We start from the raw sequence: 18460 nt of genomic DNA, 5'->3' as shown, positions 1-18460 counted from the left end.
CAGATACTTCCATTCATCACTGTCTGTGTCCAACACCGATAGCCACAAATGAGCCTTTGGGGCAAGAGCAGGGAATGCTGGCAATCCCCTCCGTTAGCAGGACAGTGCCACTGGGACTAGTTAGCACATGCTGGGGTCGGTGCTGGTGATAACCCCTGTGTCCTGGCTCTTGCTGGGCATGGCAGCACTGTGTGGCCCCACATGAGTTGCCTGGAGCACCCTGCAGGGATAGCAGAGGTCCTTCTGCTTCGTTTGTGGCTCGCTGAACTTTATTCCAGTAAACATAGGCAATGTGGAGAGAAAGATCCCACCTCTGCTTGGAGAGTCTGCAGTGCACAATCTCCCACTTATCCTCTCTGCTACAGCAAACCTTTTCAGCAAGCGCTGAGTAACTTCGGAGCTCAGATCACCTCCTGCCTGTCCTCCCTGATGGATGTACTCCGCACCAAGGCACAAATCTAACCAACAGATGTTCTGCAAAACTCAGGAAGATTTGGACCTGAACTCCTTGCTGGTACCTGCAGCTGGAAGCAGAAGCGAGGCGCCTGGTTGTAAGGAGAGGTGAGGGGTGCACAGTGCTTTGCTCCATTTGCTGCCTATAGGAATTGCAGCTTTGAGCCTTGTCTTCTCAGAAGGAAAAACCTCCCCTTCCTGATGGTCGGTGTTGCTGTGAGTTCTGCATAGATGGCTACGGCATAACACGAAATCCTTGCATGTGTGGAGACCTTGGTACATGAAACTGATAATGAGGAAAGCAGAAGACTCCTGAAGTTCCCTCTAACAATCTCTCAGTGAAGCTTATCTGCTTTAAAAAATACCATCTGATTGCTTCTTATCTTTGTCGTTATCTGGACGGTTTGGGACAGAAGTAAAATCGTAGAATCTCTCATTTTCAGACCCAAACCTCATGACTGGTCTGTTGTGATGAGGAACAACCTCTTGGCTGCTGACAGAGCCCGTGCAGAGCTCCACTATCCCGGGTGCATGGAAATGCTGCTGCTCCTGTAGTGTTGCAGCAGCTCGTTTGCCTCTCACGTGCTCAGGGGCCGATGTGATGGACGGGGCTCTGCACTCACAGCTGTCCTGGGGCTGTTCCTCACACTGCAAAGGCTCTTTGTCTCATTCAAAGCCATGACCTCATTTTTAGAGACAGAAAACAGAGAGGGAGAAACCCACCAACCTGCCAGCGGGGGTCAAAGGGCTCCTGAGCGATATGTTAGCATCCAGCTTCTGCGACGGGGACACAAATGACTGGAATTGCAGACCAGAAAATTACCATGAAAAAATGGACTAACTAGCATGTGATTACAAAAGAGCCCATTCGTTCTGTGTGTGTCTAGGACTCAAAGTCTGTCCTTTGAGGGAGAGCGTGAGGTCACGCTCCCAAAACTTGAAGCAAAAGGGACTGCAGAGGTCCGTGCTGGTTGCCTGATGCCATCCGAGCAGGTTGGGGCTGGCTGCTCTCCTCTCTTCCCTATGCACAAACCTGGGACATCAGTGCTGTCCCTGTGACTGTCACAGGTTTCCAAGTAAAGCCAGAAATGGAGAAGCCTTCTGATGGGCTGGAAGTCCCAGAGCTGTGCTGGAGGCAGGAGGGGCAGCAGGGACTCAGGCGTGCCGTTACGCAGCATTTGTGCTTTGCGTGGAAACCATGAGTTCCAATTTCACTTCCCGTTTTCTCAGCCTTGCAAGCAGCCATGGCAAAGCAGATACCGTGTGAAGCAGCTGGGGTTTCTGCCCTCTCTTCTCCGTAAGAGGTGGGGAATTTTTTTTCTTCTGGTCAGCACCACTGATTAAAGCTCAGCAGTTGTGTGTCATGAGCTGCGCTGGGACAGCTGTGTGTTCTCTACACGTGCTGAAAGTCATCCTCCAGAGCTGAGCTTGTACTTCATACTTGTGCCAGAGGTGATCCAAAAATGACACCATCATTTTCTTAAATACCTGCAGCGGAGGGAAACGTGGATTCAATATTGAAGAGTTTTGGTGAGAGTGGTCTTCCTTTGGCTTTGCACTGCTTGTGGGGGGCACTTGGAAAAGCCCATTGCATGCATCAGTGCTGTGCAGGGCTCTGTGGGATTGCATGGATTGACACTGGGGTCGGGCTGGTGCTGAGCACATCTCTTGTCCCATCAGAAGAGGGCTGGGGCTGCTCTGGGCACGGCCACCACCTCCCATCTCTTCCCAGCACGCAGCAGTGGGGTGCACACTGCATTGGTTCTATGGGGTCTGAGCTCCTGGAGGGAGCTCCTGTCCCTCATCCACAGTGTCCCTCTCCTGTTCCTTGCTGCCCAGTATTCCCTTCACAACCAACCCATTGTGCAGAGGGCTGTGGCAGCTGGATGGAGCATTTCAGGCTCAAGTGTAATTTCGGTGCCTTTAAAAGCCTTCAGAGCACTTTCTTATTTATTTTTTTCCCCTATTTCCCCCCAGCCCCCCCTCCTCTTCTGAAGAGGACAACGACGCCAGCAAGGGATAATTTGATGGATTACTCTGCAGGATTTGGGGGGGGAAAGCTCTCCATAATCCCCTTTGTGGGCCTGCTGGATGGGCACAGAGTGAGAACCCCCAGAGAAAAGGACTCAGCAGGGTGGGCTCTGCACACTGACAGATAAATACAGACACTGCTCATGAGGTGCAGGATATAATCTGGGCCCATTACGGCACTGCTGAGAAGGGGGGCACCTGGAGGGGGCTTTTCTCATTTATTTTCCTCCTCTCCAGTTTGATTTAGGTTTTTATTCTTTTGCTAAAAATAATTATAATTTAAAAAAAAAAACAAAAAAGAGGGAGGGGGTGGAGGAAAGGCTGAGTCAGAGCAAGTGATGGGTGCAGTACTTTAAACAGCAGAAATGAACTCGAGCAGAAAACGGAACTGCATCATCTTGTTTCCCCCTCCCACCCCAGAACAAGGGCTTCTCTTGTGAGTGAAAGCAAGGGCTCAGGCTGTGCCATAGCAAAAGAAAGCTGCAGCTCTGATGTAGAGCCCCAAGCCCCATCTGGGGGTCTGGGGCTGCTCCTTGCAGAGCTGGTTCCAGCTCAGGATGAGTGGTGATGAGGAGTGATGCTCTGCAGTGGCAGCTCTGTTGGTGCAGATGAAGAAGTGTGGAGTGCTGGGCAGGCAGGGCAGAGCTCTCCCTTCTTTTGGAAAGTCTCCTCTCTATATGAGCAGTGCAGAACAGGCAGTGCTGCTAACCAGGACAGGAAAGCATCCTTTCCTTATGTCCATTCTTAAAAGCACATCCTGACCCTCTCCATCTCATAGAGACTTTTGTTTGCTGCTCGTAGCCTGTCCCAGTGCCTTTGCTTTGTCCAACTGATCAGAATGGGACAGATCCTGACTTACTTCTCGCACCCTTTCTGCTGCAAAGCAGGGAAGGTGCTCAGCACTCACCTGCCTCCTCCCCCTGCTCCCAGGTGGCCATGGATGGATCACGACAGCTCTGAGGTGGCAGGGCTGGAGGCTGCATCTCGAACCCCATCCTGGCGAGCTCCAGCAGCCATGGATAAGGTGGCACGGTGTGGTTTGGTGGCCCACAACCCCCTGAAAATCTGTGCAAGCATGCATTGGGCAGGGATCCATCTGTCCTTCAAGGAAATGTCAAGCATGAGCGGAGCTGTGCCCTCTTGATAGCTCTGAGAGCAGCAAAAACGCATGGTGGGTGCTGCAGGGAGGTGATTCCATGCAGCACCAAAGCACAGCTCTCAATCTAACAAATGGCATTGCCTCATTATGAACAAATCAGGCGGAAGGCATTGGAGCCACCTCGGGGTTCTGGACATCCCCTGAGGCATCTGGAGCACCCAGTGCTTATCCTGGATTCATATCTCCCAGCATCTGAGCTGCTGGGTGCTGTGGGGTAAGGGAGGGGATTTCAAACAAGCAGTGGCACTCAGGTCTTGTTCTGGTCTAAGGGGATTTCCACCCGCTGCTGCTCCTTTCCTAAGCCGAGCTGCCCATATAATGGAGCCCTGAGCTCAAAGGAAACGCAGAGTTAATTCAGAGAGCCTAAATACATCACAATTCTCCCATCGCCGCTTAATGACCACTCCCCTCTCCCCACACTGTGAATGGGGTCAAGGAGATTTGGCAGGGGGGGTAAGGGGAGAGGGTCAGGAGAGGTCAGGTGAGTTTTCCATTTCATCCCGCGCGAGCCTGCCAGAGCTATTCTCCATGGTGTATTTCACATTCAGCTGCGGTGAATGGACACTGATAGCTGTGAAAGGATCTGGCACTGTATGAACAGCCCTTCCCTAAGCGCTCGCTCCCACCCTTTTCTTCCAAAGGGCTTCCAGGGAGCGGGGAATTAATAACGTTCATAAAGAGCCCCTTGGAAGGTTGGAAATGTAACGTTGCGGGTATGAATGGAAACCCAAGGGCTGACAATACCCTTCGCCCTCCCCTCTCTCTCTGCTGCTCATGGGGAATACATTTCTGCATCCAGTCTGTGGCACGGAGGGGAGGAAAGGTGTGGGGCTGTGTCACCTGCAGCAGCTCCTGCTCAGCAGCACTGCCTGCCTCCAGCCTTGGCAATTATGCAGAGTAATTATTTCCCGTATAGGAAAGAGCTCGGTTTGTTACGGAGCCCTGGCAGGTTGCAAACAACAGGAGAATCTCATCCTCTGTGGTCTGACGGTTGCTGCAGCTGTTTGTTAACCAGGGTTAGGTGCATGGCAGCCATAAATCAGGAAGGTTGCAGCTGTGTGCAGGGTGATCTCAGCTCTTCTGTGCCTGTAGTGACTGGGAAGGTTAAGGAGAGGTAAGATACGGATCCTCCTGAGGAGCCCGTGAGTTTTTCTCAGCCACACAACTGCACCCAAACTCTACTTTTAAAATATTTCTCCGGGTGCTGTGAGGTTTGTGCCATCTGAAAGCAAAAGGTGTGACCCGGAGCCTCTGCCCTGAGAAAGGAAGTGGGAGGTTAACTTTCTACGTGCTGTATTGCTCAGTGAATGAGTCCCTGTGTGCGAGACCAGCAGTGCATTCAGTATTTCCGTGTGCCTGTGCACCTGCTGGCACATTTCTGGGCTTCACACTGGGCTTCCCCCTGCATGGCCATGCTGTACCTGCAATGCTTCGAGATGGGGAGAATGTGCGTCAGAGCTTTTCTGTAGCGTGAGAGTGGGCACTGAGGGAATGGCCCAAGACCTGGGAAGAAATGGACACTCTGAAGCTGATTTTCTTGGCTTCACCCCTGGTGCTGCCAGGTGAGTGGGATGCAGACAGTCCAGCCTGCCTTCCTCCTGCCCTTCTGGTTGCTTTCAGGGAAGGGAGTGGGTGCAGGAGGCACCAGGGGTGCAGCCCTTCATGTGCTGGGCAGGCTGAGCTGGGGTGAGTGGTAGGAGCTGCTCCAGGACCGCCCTCCTCCTGGTGCCAGCTGAAAGCCTCCGGGTGTTGATCTGCTGTTTCTCCGTAGAGGAAGGAAAGGAAAAGTTTGGTTTGCAAGCTTAAAACTAAAACAGAAAGCTGGGGTGAAAAGGTGCTTCATTTCTCCTGCAGGAGGGAGAGGAAAAACCTTAGTGCTCACAGCAGGTGGTGTCCCCATGGCACAACAACTCTGTGAAAGCTGGGAGAAAGTCCCACACGTGGCTCCTTCTGCTTCTGCGTGCAGGAAATCTTAGGCAGAGAGAGGGGCTGGCGTGCCCTTTTTTGGGGGGTGGCTGTTACCCTTGTCAAGGCGCTTGGCATCGTGTCCAAACATTGTCTGTGTTGTAGCAGCTTGGGGAAACTGAGGCCAGAGGGCAAAAAATGCTTTCTGTCCTGCAGCTTTCTGGCCAGCCACTCCCAGCTGATGGTGGAGGGCTCTTCAGCACAAGGTGCATCAGGTCCCACTGCACTGGAGGAGCAGTGTTCTGCCGACTTGGGTGTAAGGAATGAATGAATGCTGCTGAGCTGCAGATCTCTCCCTCCCCATTGAGATGAAGGGTCAGAGCAGCAGCCCCAAGCAGTCCTCCTGCAGAGTCTGCCAGGCAAATTGCATTTTAAATGAGGTGCTAGGTCTTCTGCTGGGTCTGTTGCTCAGAGCCAGGTGTCACCTGCAGAACTGAAGGCAACATCTCATCGTCTTGTAATAAAATGATAATACCCTGTTTCAGCGCCGGGCCCTTCAGCAGGGAGGAGCAGCGTGGTCCTTCTGCTGGGGGACAGCAGCCCCATTTGCACATCCCTGCCCTGTCACCTGCCCACGCCTGCAGTGCAGAGGAGCTGTTTGCAAAGCGCCAGCAGATCAGAGGTGACAAACACTGACACCAAGGCAGGGCTTTGGGCAAGGTTCAGCTGTGAGCCCGTGTCTGGGCATTTCCTTCTGAGCTGGTTTGGGACAGGGGCTCCGTGAGGCTGCTGCTGGCAGCCTGTGTTTGCTCAGCACCATACACGAGGGGCCCAGCACAGGTGTGGCTGTGCTGCTAATAACACACCACGTGCTGTTATCAGAAGGCAGGGAGGGCCCTGAAACCAAACCCTCGTGTGTACCTGCTGCTCGGTTCCACCTCTGCTTGCCTGCACACCGCTTAAATAGCTTTGCCTGAATGCTATGTACCCGGGCTTGGCTCAAGGGAGTGCTGCAGGGATCTGCTGTCCTGCTTGGCATGGAGGAGGTGAGTACTGGCTCTTGCAAGCCTGACACTTCTCCCTTTTCCACCTCTCTGCCCCATCCTTGCAGACCAACAGACCAGACACCTTTTGGAGTCTGCGCTGGCAATTCCTTCCAGCTCAGCCCCTCTGTGCCCTGTGGGCAAAATAAAGAGGTAGTTAACAAACACTGGGACAGAATGCAGCTTAAAGAGCAGGAGGTGCGTGATCATCTGTAGCAACAGATGACAGCTGCTAAGTTCTGATCTCTGGCTGTGCGTGGGTATCACCACTGGGTACAATGAGATCTCTTTCCTCACTGAAGTCCTTTGAGAGTGTGGAGAGGGGAAGAGATGGGTCTCTTCTTTCTTACTGGTGAGAAATTCAGGCTCTCTCCCTTAACTCAAAGTTCTCAGGCAGTCGGGGAGAGGTACAGCTTCCCTCTTCCTCCCCAGTGCTAGTTAGTTAATCAGTGCTAGCAATATCACCGGGATAAAGAGCAGAAGATTTTATTTCCTTGTGCATACGTGTGTGTGAGGCATCATTTACTTTCTATTCAAGGTGGGATACGTTTCCCTCCATAAGCTCTCCACACCCCCAGGCTACAGCAGTGGGATTTCAGCAGCCGGTAACGCAGCATCACCCATCCAGATGCAGCTCAGAGTGGTGGAGGATCCGTGGGCTTTGCTTTGTGAGCTGCTTTTTCCTCTGCCGGAGCCGGAGGGCTGCAGCTTAGCTTCCTATCCTATCCTGAGGCTGTCAGCCAGCTGTGTACCCATCACCAAGGAGCGAGGCTGACATCCTGTGTCTGGCCCACAACTAAGAAAGGTGGTTGCTGCCCCCAGTCGCTTCCTTGCAAACTGAGTGCCTCTGAGCATAGCTGGGGCTTCTGAGAGTTCCTTTGAAGTGCTGTGCAGAGATTAAAGACGAGCTGCTGCTCTCCCCCCTCTGCTGTCAGCTTGCTATTTGACCTTGAGCGAGCCATTTAAATGTTCCCAGTTGTTAAAAGAAGATATTCTTCGTGACAGTCAAGGTCTGAGGGAGCGCGGAGAAGGAAGGTGAGGGATTCTGGTAGGAAAATAATCAGTGCTCATTGTGTGTAATTGGCAGCCTGACAGCTCCTCAGCTGGGGAGCTGCACCCTTTCCCTGCAGCAGTGAGTGATGCTTCTGTCTTTGTAAAACCTCACTGCTGCTCCTCCAGCACCGCCCAGCCATGTCCATCCCTGGGAGCTGGAGACAGGAACACGTGTTGGCCTGGACACGTTCCCTGTAGGAGGAGATGGTTTTTCCTCCAGCTGAGACAAAGAATTTAGAGGGGGATAGGACTGCGAAACTGGATTTTCACCTTGTTCCTCCTGCTGGACTCACCCTGTGCTGTTAAGGGAATGATATACGCAGCCACTGCTTCCCTGCACCCAGAGATGGGGCAGGTGGAGATAAAGTGCTCCTCCTGAATGCCCCGCTGATATCCATGATCAGGACAGCAAGACCTGCTGCGTCCGTGCAGAGAAACCCACTGGCAGGTTATTCAGGGAATGAGGTTAGAATGGGTCAATCCCTGAGAATGAGGCTGCAGTTTGTTTTACTCCCGAAGCAACATCTGTGCAGGAGCTGAACGTCACCCCACTGCTAAACCCTCTGCCTTTCCCAGCATAACCACAGACCATCTTCCCGAGTTGCTTTCAGCAAAACAGTTCGGTGGAGGGGGCTGGATGCTGGAAGCCTTGTGCTGTCGCTTTGCTTATAGCTGGCACAGTGGCACGCTCCTTACAAACTTCTAAGCAGCACCTGCTGCCTTCCCTTATTTGCTCAGACCCCGTCCGGATCTGGTGGCCTCTCCCCTCGGAAGAAGGCTGGGAAGAGGGAGCGTGTTACAGGGCAAATAAATGACTCAGACTAATGAGGAAGGTAATTGCCGCTCACTGTTAGACAGGGATAAAGTGGGTCAGGTTTGTTTGTGAAACTCCACGGAGGCACCATCTGTTCCCTGCGCCCCGTGCTGGGGGCTGGCAGCAGGATTTGGGTGAGTGCTTCCCCAGGAGCTGAGTAGGAGGTGTCCCTATCATTAAGCGATGGCTCAGGTCTCCAGAGTGTCCCTGTGGACGCACTGTCCTCAGACAGGGGCTCCTAATTGATTTCACTGGGAAAAGGGATGCTGTGTCCTTTTGGAGGATCTGCTCTTTGTGGCTCTGTTCCCACTGCAAGATGAGGCTGAGCGGGACACCGAGGGGTCATTAGACCTCTTGTAGCCTGAAGGCAGGATTGGATTTTCCCAAACCATTTCTGACAGGTGCCCATCTCACCTGCCATGAGCCCTTGGAGAGCGGCCCAGCACGAGTCGCAGAACCCCCCAGCTCTCCCAGGGGCCCTTGGGTCAGGGGCTGTCTCCTTCAGCTGTGATGTGTCCAAGTAGCACCGGGTCCAAGCCTTTCCCCTGCTTGTCTAACGAAGCTCTCTCTTTTCTTAGAGCACATCATGTGAGCAGAAGGGTGAGCGCAGAGCGGATCCCTGCCTGCCCGCACTTGACGTTACTGGGACCACATCTCTCAGCAGGAGGAAAAGACGCTTCGTTCACCGATGCTAAAAATGGGAGGCAGCATCTGTCCGGCAGACAGGGAAAAGAAACTGCAGACTTTACCTGTGGGACACCCCAGGTTGTGCTGCAGTGCTGCAGCCCACGGGCAGTGAGGGACAGCATGGCTCTCAATGTGCTCCTGCACAACCGCAGGGCTCAGCTCCTGCTGCTCAACTCTCTGACATTCGGGCTGGAGGTCTGCCTGGCTGCTGGCATCACCTACGTGCCTCCATTGCTCCTGGAAGTGGGCGTGGAAGAGAAGTTCATGACCATGGTGTTGGGTAGGCAGTTTCTCCCTTATCCTTGTGGGGTTTGTTTCTCCTTTGAGAGGCGGATGAGGGCATAAAAGTGTGTGTGTCTGGGGGGGCTGTTTGCAGGACTGTTGTGATATTGGGGCAGCCTTGTGTTTGAGGAGGAGGCTGTGACCCACTGAAGCCCAGTGAGTTCCAGAAATGCCCCAGGCTTTTGTTACCGTGCACACAGATGTCCGTCCTGTCCAGATCTGTCCCCTAACACCACTTCTTTCTCTGCCCCAGGGATAGGACCTGTCCTTGGCCTGGTTTTTGTCCCACTGATTGGATCCGCCAGTGACCACTGGCACAGCAGCTATGGCCGAAGGCGGCCGTTCATCTGGGTGCTGTGCCTGGGAGTCCTGCTGAGCCTCTTCATCATCCCTCACTCCAGCAGCCTGGCCAGCCTGTTTGCCCTCAATACTCGCCCTCTGGAGATCGCCTTCCTCATCCTGGGCATTGGACTGCTGGATTTCTGCGGCCAGGTCTGCTTCACCCCACTGGAGGCTCTGCTCTCAGACCTCTTCCAGGAGCCGGATAACTGCCGCCAGGCCTTCTCCATGTACGCCTTCATGATCAGCTTGGGGGCTGCATCGGCTACCTGCTTCCAGCCATTGACTGGGGGGCCAGCTTTCTGGCCCCATACCTGGGAGGACAGGAGACGTGCCTCTTCAGCCTCCTCGCTGTCATTTTCCTTGGCTGTGTGCTGGCCACGCTCTTTGTGACCGAAGAAGCAGCTGCTCAAGCAGATGCTCTGGATGGCCCAGCACTGAAGGATGCTCTCCCTAAGCCCTCACCCTCTGCCTGCTGCTCTTGCCAGCTCTCCACGAGCTTCCTGCAGGCCAGGCACATGATGCAGGCCCTGAGAAACCTCTGCACGTTGGTGCCACGGCTTCACAGCCTCTACTGCCGCATCCCCAAGGTCATCCGGCGCCTGTTTGTGGCTGAGCTCTGCAGCTGGATGGCACTCATGACTTTCATGCTGTTCTACACGGACTTTGTTGGGGAAGGGCTGTACCATGGTGTCCCCAGAGCCAAGCCAGGCACAGATGCCAGACGCCGCTATGATGAAGGTAAGAAATAAACTGGGTTGTTGGTTTTTTGTGGTTTGTTTTTTTTTTTTTTTTTGTAGGCTACAGGAGTATTTAGTGGGAGCTAGGAATGGGTTCAGCTCTGCCAGTGATGCAAAAACACAACACTGTTAAACCAGATTTTCTGCAGCTGAGTCAGGAGAAAGCATTCTGCCGTGACCCACAGTGGATCAAATAGGGAAACACATCTGTTCTTTGAGCACAGGAGTAGAGCTGGCAGTGCAGCCTCGTTGTTGCCTGCTGTCCTCTGTTTAGTGGCTGTGTTGCCCCACAGCCTTGACTCCACCATTCAGCTCTTCTTTCCCCCCCCCCAGATCTAAGTCTATTATTCCTGGAGGCACTTCCCTGGCCCTCCTTCCCCAGCTGTGTACCTTGCCCTCCAGGTTTTCCACTCGCTGCCTCTGCAGTACACTGCCTCTTTGTGCCAAGTGTCTGTTTAACTTAGAAGGAGCTTAATTATTATTTAACACTTGCACTGTAAAGCTTCCTGCAGGTCAGGGCTCCATTGTGCTAGCAGTCACAGAAACATGTGTTGAGTAATGATCCTCGCTTCAAAGAGTTAATGGCTTTAATTCCCTGAAATCTGATAGATCTTTGGAAAGGGTGAGGTCCGGATTGCTACCAGATACGGCAGTTGCTCAGTGGTGGTTGTATGCTTTCCCTTGGCTGAAGCACAATTTCTTGCTCCTTTTGTTCTGTTGCTGCTTTAGGCATCAGATAACAGATCCTGGTTTATGGGCAGGTGACAGATCTTGGCCTAGAATAAGGTGAGAACAAGAACTGTATACAGGAGAAGAACACCATTTGGATTCCCACCTCCCATTGCTCCTCCAGTCAGACCAAGGAGTCCAGGAGCACATGTGGGCGATGCTGTCAGACAGCGCAGGGACAGATTGAGGCTGAAAGGTGCTCAGCTGCCTGAAGCCATTGTGGCAGTGTCTGACCCTCTCTTTTCCTGCAGGTGTCCGGATGGGCAGTTTGGGGCTCTTTTTGCAGTGCGTCACCTCCATTTCTTTTCGACAATCATGGACCGGATGGTGAAGCAGTTTGGGACACGAGCTGTGTACCTGGCCAGCGTGGTATTCTTCCCTGCTGCTGCCTTTGTCATGTGCCTTTCCCACAGTGTCACCGTTGTCACCATCTCTGCTGCTCTGACGGGCTTCACCTTCTCTGCACTCCAGATCCTGCCATACACGCTGGCATCACTGTACCATCATGAAAAACAGGTAGGGATCTGCTCTGGAGCTGCCAGGACTGCTTGGGCGTGCGGTGGGAGCACACAAAGGTTCTCTTCCTTCACCTCTTATCCCCAGGCTGTGTCCTCTCTAAAGATTCCCATGATGTTAAGGAGAGAAGAGAGCTCAGCATCTCTCAACAAGCATTAGGAAGTGTTAAGAATTGGGGTGGGAGTAGAATGGGAGAGAGAAGTGAGTGAAAAGGGGTGTCCAGCATCCCTCTGTGCTCTCAAAATTGTTGACCTGAGGCTTACAGTTTTTGTCCGTATAATGAACTACGGTTCTTCCTATTCCTCTGGCTCCAAGAAGTACAGACACTGAAACCCCTCTGACACCAGCACCAAAGCTAGTAATCCCATCCCACAGATGGGATTCCCTAGTGGGAAAGTCTTAAGAGGTTCCTGAGTTGTGCACAGGATTAATAGGAGTTTCTCTTGTGCTGCAAATGCACAATTAATCTGTGGCTTGAGAGCAGCCCTTTCATCCCAATGGTAATATGGTGAAATAAGAAGTTCTCACTGCAGGCATCCAGATGTTCACATTGAACAAATACTTCTGACCAACCTGTCCTGATTTGCAGCAGGCACTGCGTCCAAACAGGGAGATAAAGGAGAGCTTGGCTGGGATCTCTTACGGATGTGGCAGAACTAAACCCCACGGGCTGTGAGTGCAAAGGCCACACATCCAACTGCTTGATGGGGAAAAGCTCGTTAGTACAATGAGATGGGGCACAGCTGGGTTTGGTCTTTCTGTTGTCTTAGCTTGAGGGCTTCTCCTTCCTCCACCAACCACACTCCAGCAGGCTGCAGGGAGACCCACGGTAGGCATCCCCGTGCAGAATATTCTCCACCTTCACCGCTTTTTTTCCCTCTTACTATTGAAATCCATCATCAGCTTTGCTTGCCTTCCCTCTTCCCTGCTTCCTTTCTTCCCTCTCTTTCTTTTTTCACCTTTCATTTATTTGAACTGCTCCCAGACTGAATCAGCAGAGGGGCATCCAGAGCAGCTGTTGCTCCCACCCCGTGCAGGATTGTGGTGACAGCTGCCAGCCCACCTTGGCTGGAGCTGCTGGAGCTTCATGCTGTGTGCAGGCTCTGTAAGTCACTCCATTCTGCTGCATGCCCTCCCATCTTTGCATGGCCACTAAACCTTGTCTGGAACGGGTGGAAAAGGACCTGCATGTTCTAACAGCACCCGAGGGCACGGTGAGGGACATAGTGAATGGTCACACGTGGGGTTAGGGAGAGGTTCCTCATTCCCACCTCTTGCCATCAAACGTAGAGGGAAACGAAGCTGCTGATGGAGGCAGCAGCCCCTGGGTTGTGTGCTGTATTACACGGGCTGATCTGGGAGTGTATATCCTCACCATGCTCGTTCCTGTGAGCACCTCACGTCCTAACCTGAGCAGGATTTTGGGAGCATCGACACAAAATAGATGAAGGCTGGAAATGTGGGGCGCAGCCAAGTTTGGATCACGCAGTGCCCTTCCTGGTGGTAGCAGGAGCCACGTGGGCAGATTTTTGTGCTCCACGTGAGATATGTGACAGCCTGGGTTTGTGCTTCTGAGCCCAGCCTCGAGGGGCTGAAGGGTGCAGTGAGCAGCTGAGCAAAGCCTGGTTGTTGCAAGGAAAACCTTTGGAAGCTGATTCCTGCTCTGTGAAATTCCCGTCTGGTTTCTCTTCTCTGATGGGACCTAAAACTGTTTGTGTTGCAGAAGTGCAGCCATGGCCTGGGGCTGTGCAAACAGCGGCTGCCTGGTGCTGACACACATTGGGGCAGGGCTGGGTGCAGCTGGGGGGGTTCCAGTGCTGCTGGAAGCTCTGGGGTGGCTGCAACAGGGCTGGGGAAGCTGGCACTCTGTGTCCCTGTCCCTCCTGCACAAGGCAAGGTCGTTCAGCAAGCCCCTCTGAGCCCTGGAGCTGAACACAGCGTTCTCTGCTCACAAACAGCCACTGTTTTTTCCCTTTTAGTTTCTTTGTTTGCTCTATTTCATCATCACGGATGAACGTGTCCTTCCTTATCTGCTGTACCCTATACAGGCCAGTGGTTGTGCATAATTGCAAATGCCCTGGGGTTCTGTAGCTGGGGCTCTGCAACATTTTTGCACCCGACTGCATGTTATTTATTGCTGTTAAGACGGAGAGCTTTTTTTGATCCAAACACTCTGTGAGTAACTGCTGCAGTGAGCCATGCCCCAGAGATCGCACAGCCTGGGTGCAGTGAGGCACAAGAAGGTGAGAAGGAAAAATCTTTTCTTCCCTCGCTCTTCCAGCCTGAGTGGGGAGAGCATCTCACCCAGGTCTGCGCAGAGCCGAGCAGGGAGTTTTCTCCTGAGCCCCCAGCGTTGCGCCCTCACTGATGTTGTCCCTCATATCCCAGTTATTAAGGAGTCAGCCTCCTTATAAAGGCTTGTCCTTGTGCTGGGGGGGGGATGTCTGGCTCTGTGATGCTCTGCCCCTTTGCTCCTTTCTAAGCAGAGCACCTCAGCCTCAGGTTATCACCTCCCCAGCAGGTATGTGACAACCCAGGACTCAGAACACCACGTCCCCAAGCGCAGGGCTGGCATTGGGCTGCAGTGCTCTGCTTCAACGCAGCACAGGCACCTCTTGGCTGCTTTCCCTGTGAGTCATGGCTGCTTTGAGCCCTGTGCCAGCCGGGAAGAGCCAGGCTGGCTCCTGGAGGCCATCTCACGTGGACCGGGCTCTCCCACCTGCAGCAGCACACCCAGCACTCCCAGCACGGGGTGGTTTTGCTCCCTCACACCCGCTAAGCCCCCCACCCCGACCCCCCACCTCGCGCGACGGCCTCTGCCCTTCCTCCTCATTCCTCACGTGCCCTCCTCCTTTCCACCAGGTATTTTTGCATAAATACAAGAGCAAAGAGGAGAGAGACGCAGCTCGATCGGACAAGAAATCATCCTTCCCCAAAGGCCACCTCTCCAGCCAAAAGCTGCCTTACCAGAACGGACACTCCGGGGGCCTCTACTCCTCATCCTCCTCTTCCTCCTCTCCCCCAGCTGCCAGCTCTGCCCTGTGTGGCAGCTCCTCCTGCGATGTCTCACTGATGATGATGGTGGGCGAGCCGGACTCGGTTCCTCCAGGCCGAGGGATCTGTTTGGACCTGGCCATTTTGGACAGTGCTTTCCTCCTCTCTCAGGTCGTCCCCTCTCTCTTCATGGGGTCCATCGTCCAGTTTACGCAGTCGGTGACTGCCTACATGGTGTCAGCTGCCAGCTTTGGCCTCGTTGCCATTTACTTTGCAACCAAAGTTGTCTTTGATAAGAGTGACATGGCCAAGTATTCGGTGTGATGGCGAACGCACCGGGGCAGCACGTGGGTGCCAAGATGAGGGGTGTGCACGTCCCCATGGCTGCTTCTGGAGTGCTCCGTGTCGTGTGTGCTGCCCCGTGCTGCTGCAGGGAACCCCAGTGCTGCTCTGGGGCTGGGGATGGCAGAGAGGCGGCAGGGATAAGCTCAGGTGTAAATAGGAGGCACTGGGGCATCGTGCTTTGGGCCATCAGTGCTTTCCACACAGTGCCTTTCTCAAAAGTAAGCACTGCACAGCCAACACCAAAGGAATTGCAATGGGGGGGAGGAAGGAATCAGGCTTTTCCTTTAGTAACGGGTGTGGGGAGGGGGGAAGAGCCACTGGCTCTCCTGCCTTCCAGTGATGCATTTATCCTCTTCCCCCGCTTGCTGCAGTTGTACTCAACTTATTGAGTAACGCTTCCTCAAAGAGGACACTGAGAGGAGATCACCTTGGAAGAAGGATGGGAGCTCAGGTTTGGCTGTGGAGCAGGAGGGATGTGTGTCTGTTCTGACTGGGAGAAACCACCCAGGAGAAAAGTCACTACGGCATGTTTTGGAAAAACAAGGAACGTTTCATTAGGACCGATTCCAAAAGATGACTTATCTTTTACCTATGCACCAAATTGCATCAGATGGAAAGGACTGCTTAACGTTTTTATTTCTTTTCTTAGGAATGATTCTTTTTAGCTTTCCTTACACTTCTGGATAACTGACCTCTCTCTCAATGCCCAGAACAGCCGCCTGCTCTCTCCCAGTGCCTCCTACCAGATCCAGACTGGTTTGCACCCCCAAACCCGATGCTGCAGCATCACGAGGGTTCAGTCCTGCAGCGAGGGAGGAGAACAGGCAGAGCTCTCCATGAAGACGATCTGGGAACAAACGTACCTCATCAAATTCTTATCTGCTCCAAGTGCCTCTCAATCCCATAACACTGGGACCAGTGCTGCTGGGTTGGTCAGCCCTCAGATGTGAGTCACCTTCTGCTGGCCCGAGACAAGTGCACCAGCTGCACCAAAGCTCTGGCACTCAGAGATCACCCCTGTGCTGAGTAGGAGCCGAGATCCCAGCTTGCAGTTAGCACTTAGGCTCTGAAATGGTGCAAACAGTGCCCAGAGTGAGGCACGAACATCTGGAGGCACGACTCAGCAGCCCTCAGTTTCAGCTGCAAACAAAGTGTTTGGGACCAATTTTCAGTGGAGATGTGTGGGCAGTGAGATGTGCTGGTGAGGCACTGCTGAAGGGCAAAATGTTGCTATTTTTGCAAGGTCGTGGCAGAATATTCCTTGGCATGGAAGTGAGATTACTGCCCTGCTGTTTGCAAGCGGGTCCTAAGAGGGCTTCTCCTCACTGCTTTAAACACATCTTTCCCGTAAGGGGTGACTCTTTTTGTTTTATTTCTCCTCAAATTATATGCCTACCAGCTTCCCTTTCCCACAAGAAGCCCCGTGTGCTGAAATGCAGCTGTTTTGGGAATGGATTTGGCAGCTGCGTAACCATTGACGGAAGCGGTTTTCTGTGTGTGCTTCCACCCCTGGTCTCTGTCCTCCCCAGACTTCAGGGGGAAGTCCTGCAGGCAGAAGGTCACTACTAAAGGTGCAGCACTTCTTGAATGCTCCCAGGGATCAGTAACCTTTTCGAAGAGCTCCCTGCCTGAGTGCTGGAACACTTTGCCATTTGTTTAAGTGCCTGAAAAGTGCTTCCACAACACAGCCCGGGTGTGCAGGTGGAACGATGAGGGCCTTGAGAGCTTCGTTAAGAACATCTAAGTGATACTCGAGAGAGCAGTGGGCTCAGGGGGTTGGCAGCCTTTCCTCATAACATCTTTTGGCTTGGAATGTGAGAGCCAAAGGTGGTGCAGTTCTTCATCCTTAACTCATAGCTGTCTGTCGAGAGTGGAAGGCTGAAACCTGCCCGACTCCCCCATCCACAGAGATGGCTTTGGAGCAGCGATGTACCGATGGCCAGGAGTGGTTTGTGGTGACGTTGGGTGCAGCAGGCTGTGTGTCCCAGCTGAGCTGGAGGGCCTGAGGTCGGTCCATGCTGGTTGGGTCTCAGATCTGCCCTCCACTCAGGCTCTGTGATCACCCATCCACATCTGCCCTAAGGCTTTGGTGCCCAGGTCTTGGTGGTAACTCTGATCTTACACTTCCAGGGAGGTGCCTGCTTTTATTTCATTTATGTTCTGAAAAGACCATTGAGCCCATGGCTGTGGCCAGCTGCTCTTGCTGCTTCATTCCAGGTGGGTGCCTGGTGTTTCACCTTGGCCTGACCTGGGAGGTGGTTGGTGACACAGCTCCTTCTCCGCAGAGATGTGGTCCCATCTAACCATCCATTCGCATCCTGGCTGTGCTGCTCTTGTTCCAGTCAGCTCAGCAAGTGTGAGAAGAGCTCCCTGGTTATGTACTCTCTGATTTCTCAGCTCCCTCTTCTCCCTTCTTTCCATTTCCTCAACTGGAGTGAAACCCTGCGGATTCGGTAATTGCTCCTTTCCTCCTTACCCTCCTGTTACACCAGGAGAAATCTGCTGGGCCCTCTGCCAGCTCCCAACACAGTGGGCAGATGGGTGCAGGGAGGAGCTCTTGCCAAGACCCGTTGCTCTTTGCTAACCCTGTCCCCTGCAGGAGCCCAAACCCAGACAGATGGGGGCTGTCTGCAAGAGAGCTGTGTAGAAAACCACAGAGTGCAGTCTGGTCCTGGATCATTACCAAAAGCCTTTCTTCCTAGGTCAGGATGTCACTGAGGCTTATAGGAGAGGCATTTTCCAGGATACGTACTGAGAAACTCCTGTCTTCCTAAGACTGTCCTTTCTGGTAAGCAGCGTGCTGCTGGACCAGCTCCCTGTGTCCACATCCCACACAGCCCAGCAGGGGTTCTGCTGTGTATGTTCTGGTAAACGAAAGCACAGCCCTCGCACACTGTTACTGATCTAACTTGTGCGAGCACAGAATTCTCCTTAGGACTGGATCATACTGTACAATTTGTAGGTATGGGTGCAAGCTTCTCAGAGGCTGTTGCTGGGAGCCCTTCTGTTTCTGTAGGTGCACTTCTGCTTGGGTGGGCCACACTGTGCTTCTCTTTTCCTTTTGCAAGGTGGTGATTTTGGGATGTGGAGGGAAAAAGGGAGAATGTATTTTCTAACAGGAGATGATTGCTGTGGATCTCCGGGCGAGGGAAGAGCGTTTGATGCTGTTTTTTCCTTTCGAGATCACATACTGTCTGCAAGACGCGAATGTTTTATTTATTCAGTAGAGTAAATATTTTGTATATGACGCGAGAAGAAGGCTGTTATAATTTTATTATGTAAAGGAGGAAATTAAAGGTGTTGGATGGACGGACGGACGTTGTGCGTTACTGCCGTGCGCCGCAAGGAGGCGCCATAACCGCGGCGGCTC

The 18460-nt window shown here is 53.1% G+C and overlaps 1 protein-coding gene across 1 annotated transcript; it reads left to right on the top strand.

Annotated features, from left to right (window-relative positions):
- The first annotated feature begins 4894 nt into the window (after positions 1-4894).
- SLC45A3 (solute carrier family 45 member 3) lies at positions 4895-18400 on the top strand. Its single transcript, XM_003212906.4, is given in 7 exon segments — positions 4895-5205; positions 9037-9425; positions 9681-10010; positions 10013-10507; positions 11487-11534; positions 11537-11751; positions 14614-18400. Coding segments are annotated over 7 exon segments (2004 nt in total). The 5' UTR covers positions 4895-5134; the 3' UTR covers positions 15070-18400.
- The last annotated feature ends 60 nt before the right edge of the window (positions 18401-18460 follow it).

Source organism: Meleagris gallopavo, chromosome 28 (assembly GCF_000146605.3).
Source record: "Meleagris gallopavo isolate NT-WF06-2002-E0010 breed Aviagen turkey brand Nicholas breeding stock chromosome 28, Turkey_5.1, whole genome shotgun sequence".
NCBI classification, from domain to species: domain Eukaryota; kingdom Metazoa; phylum Chordata; class Aves; order Galliformes; family Phasianidae; genus Meleagris; species Meleagris gallopavo.
This window is presented reverse-complemented; position numbering and strand designations above follow the sequence as displayed.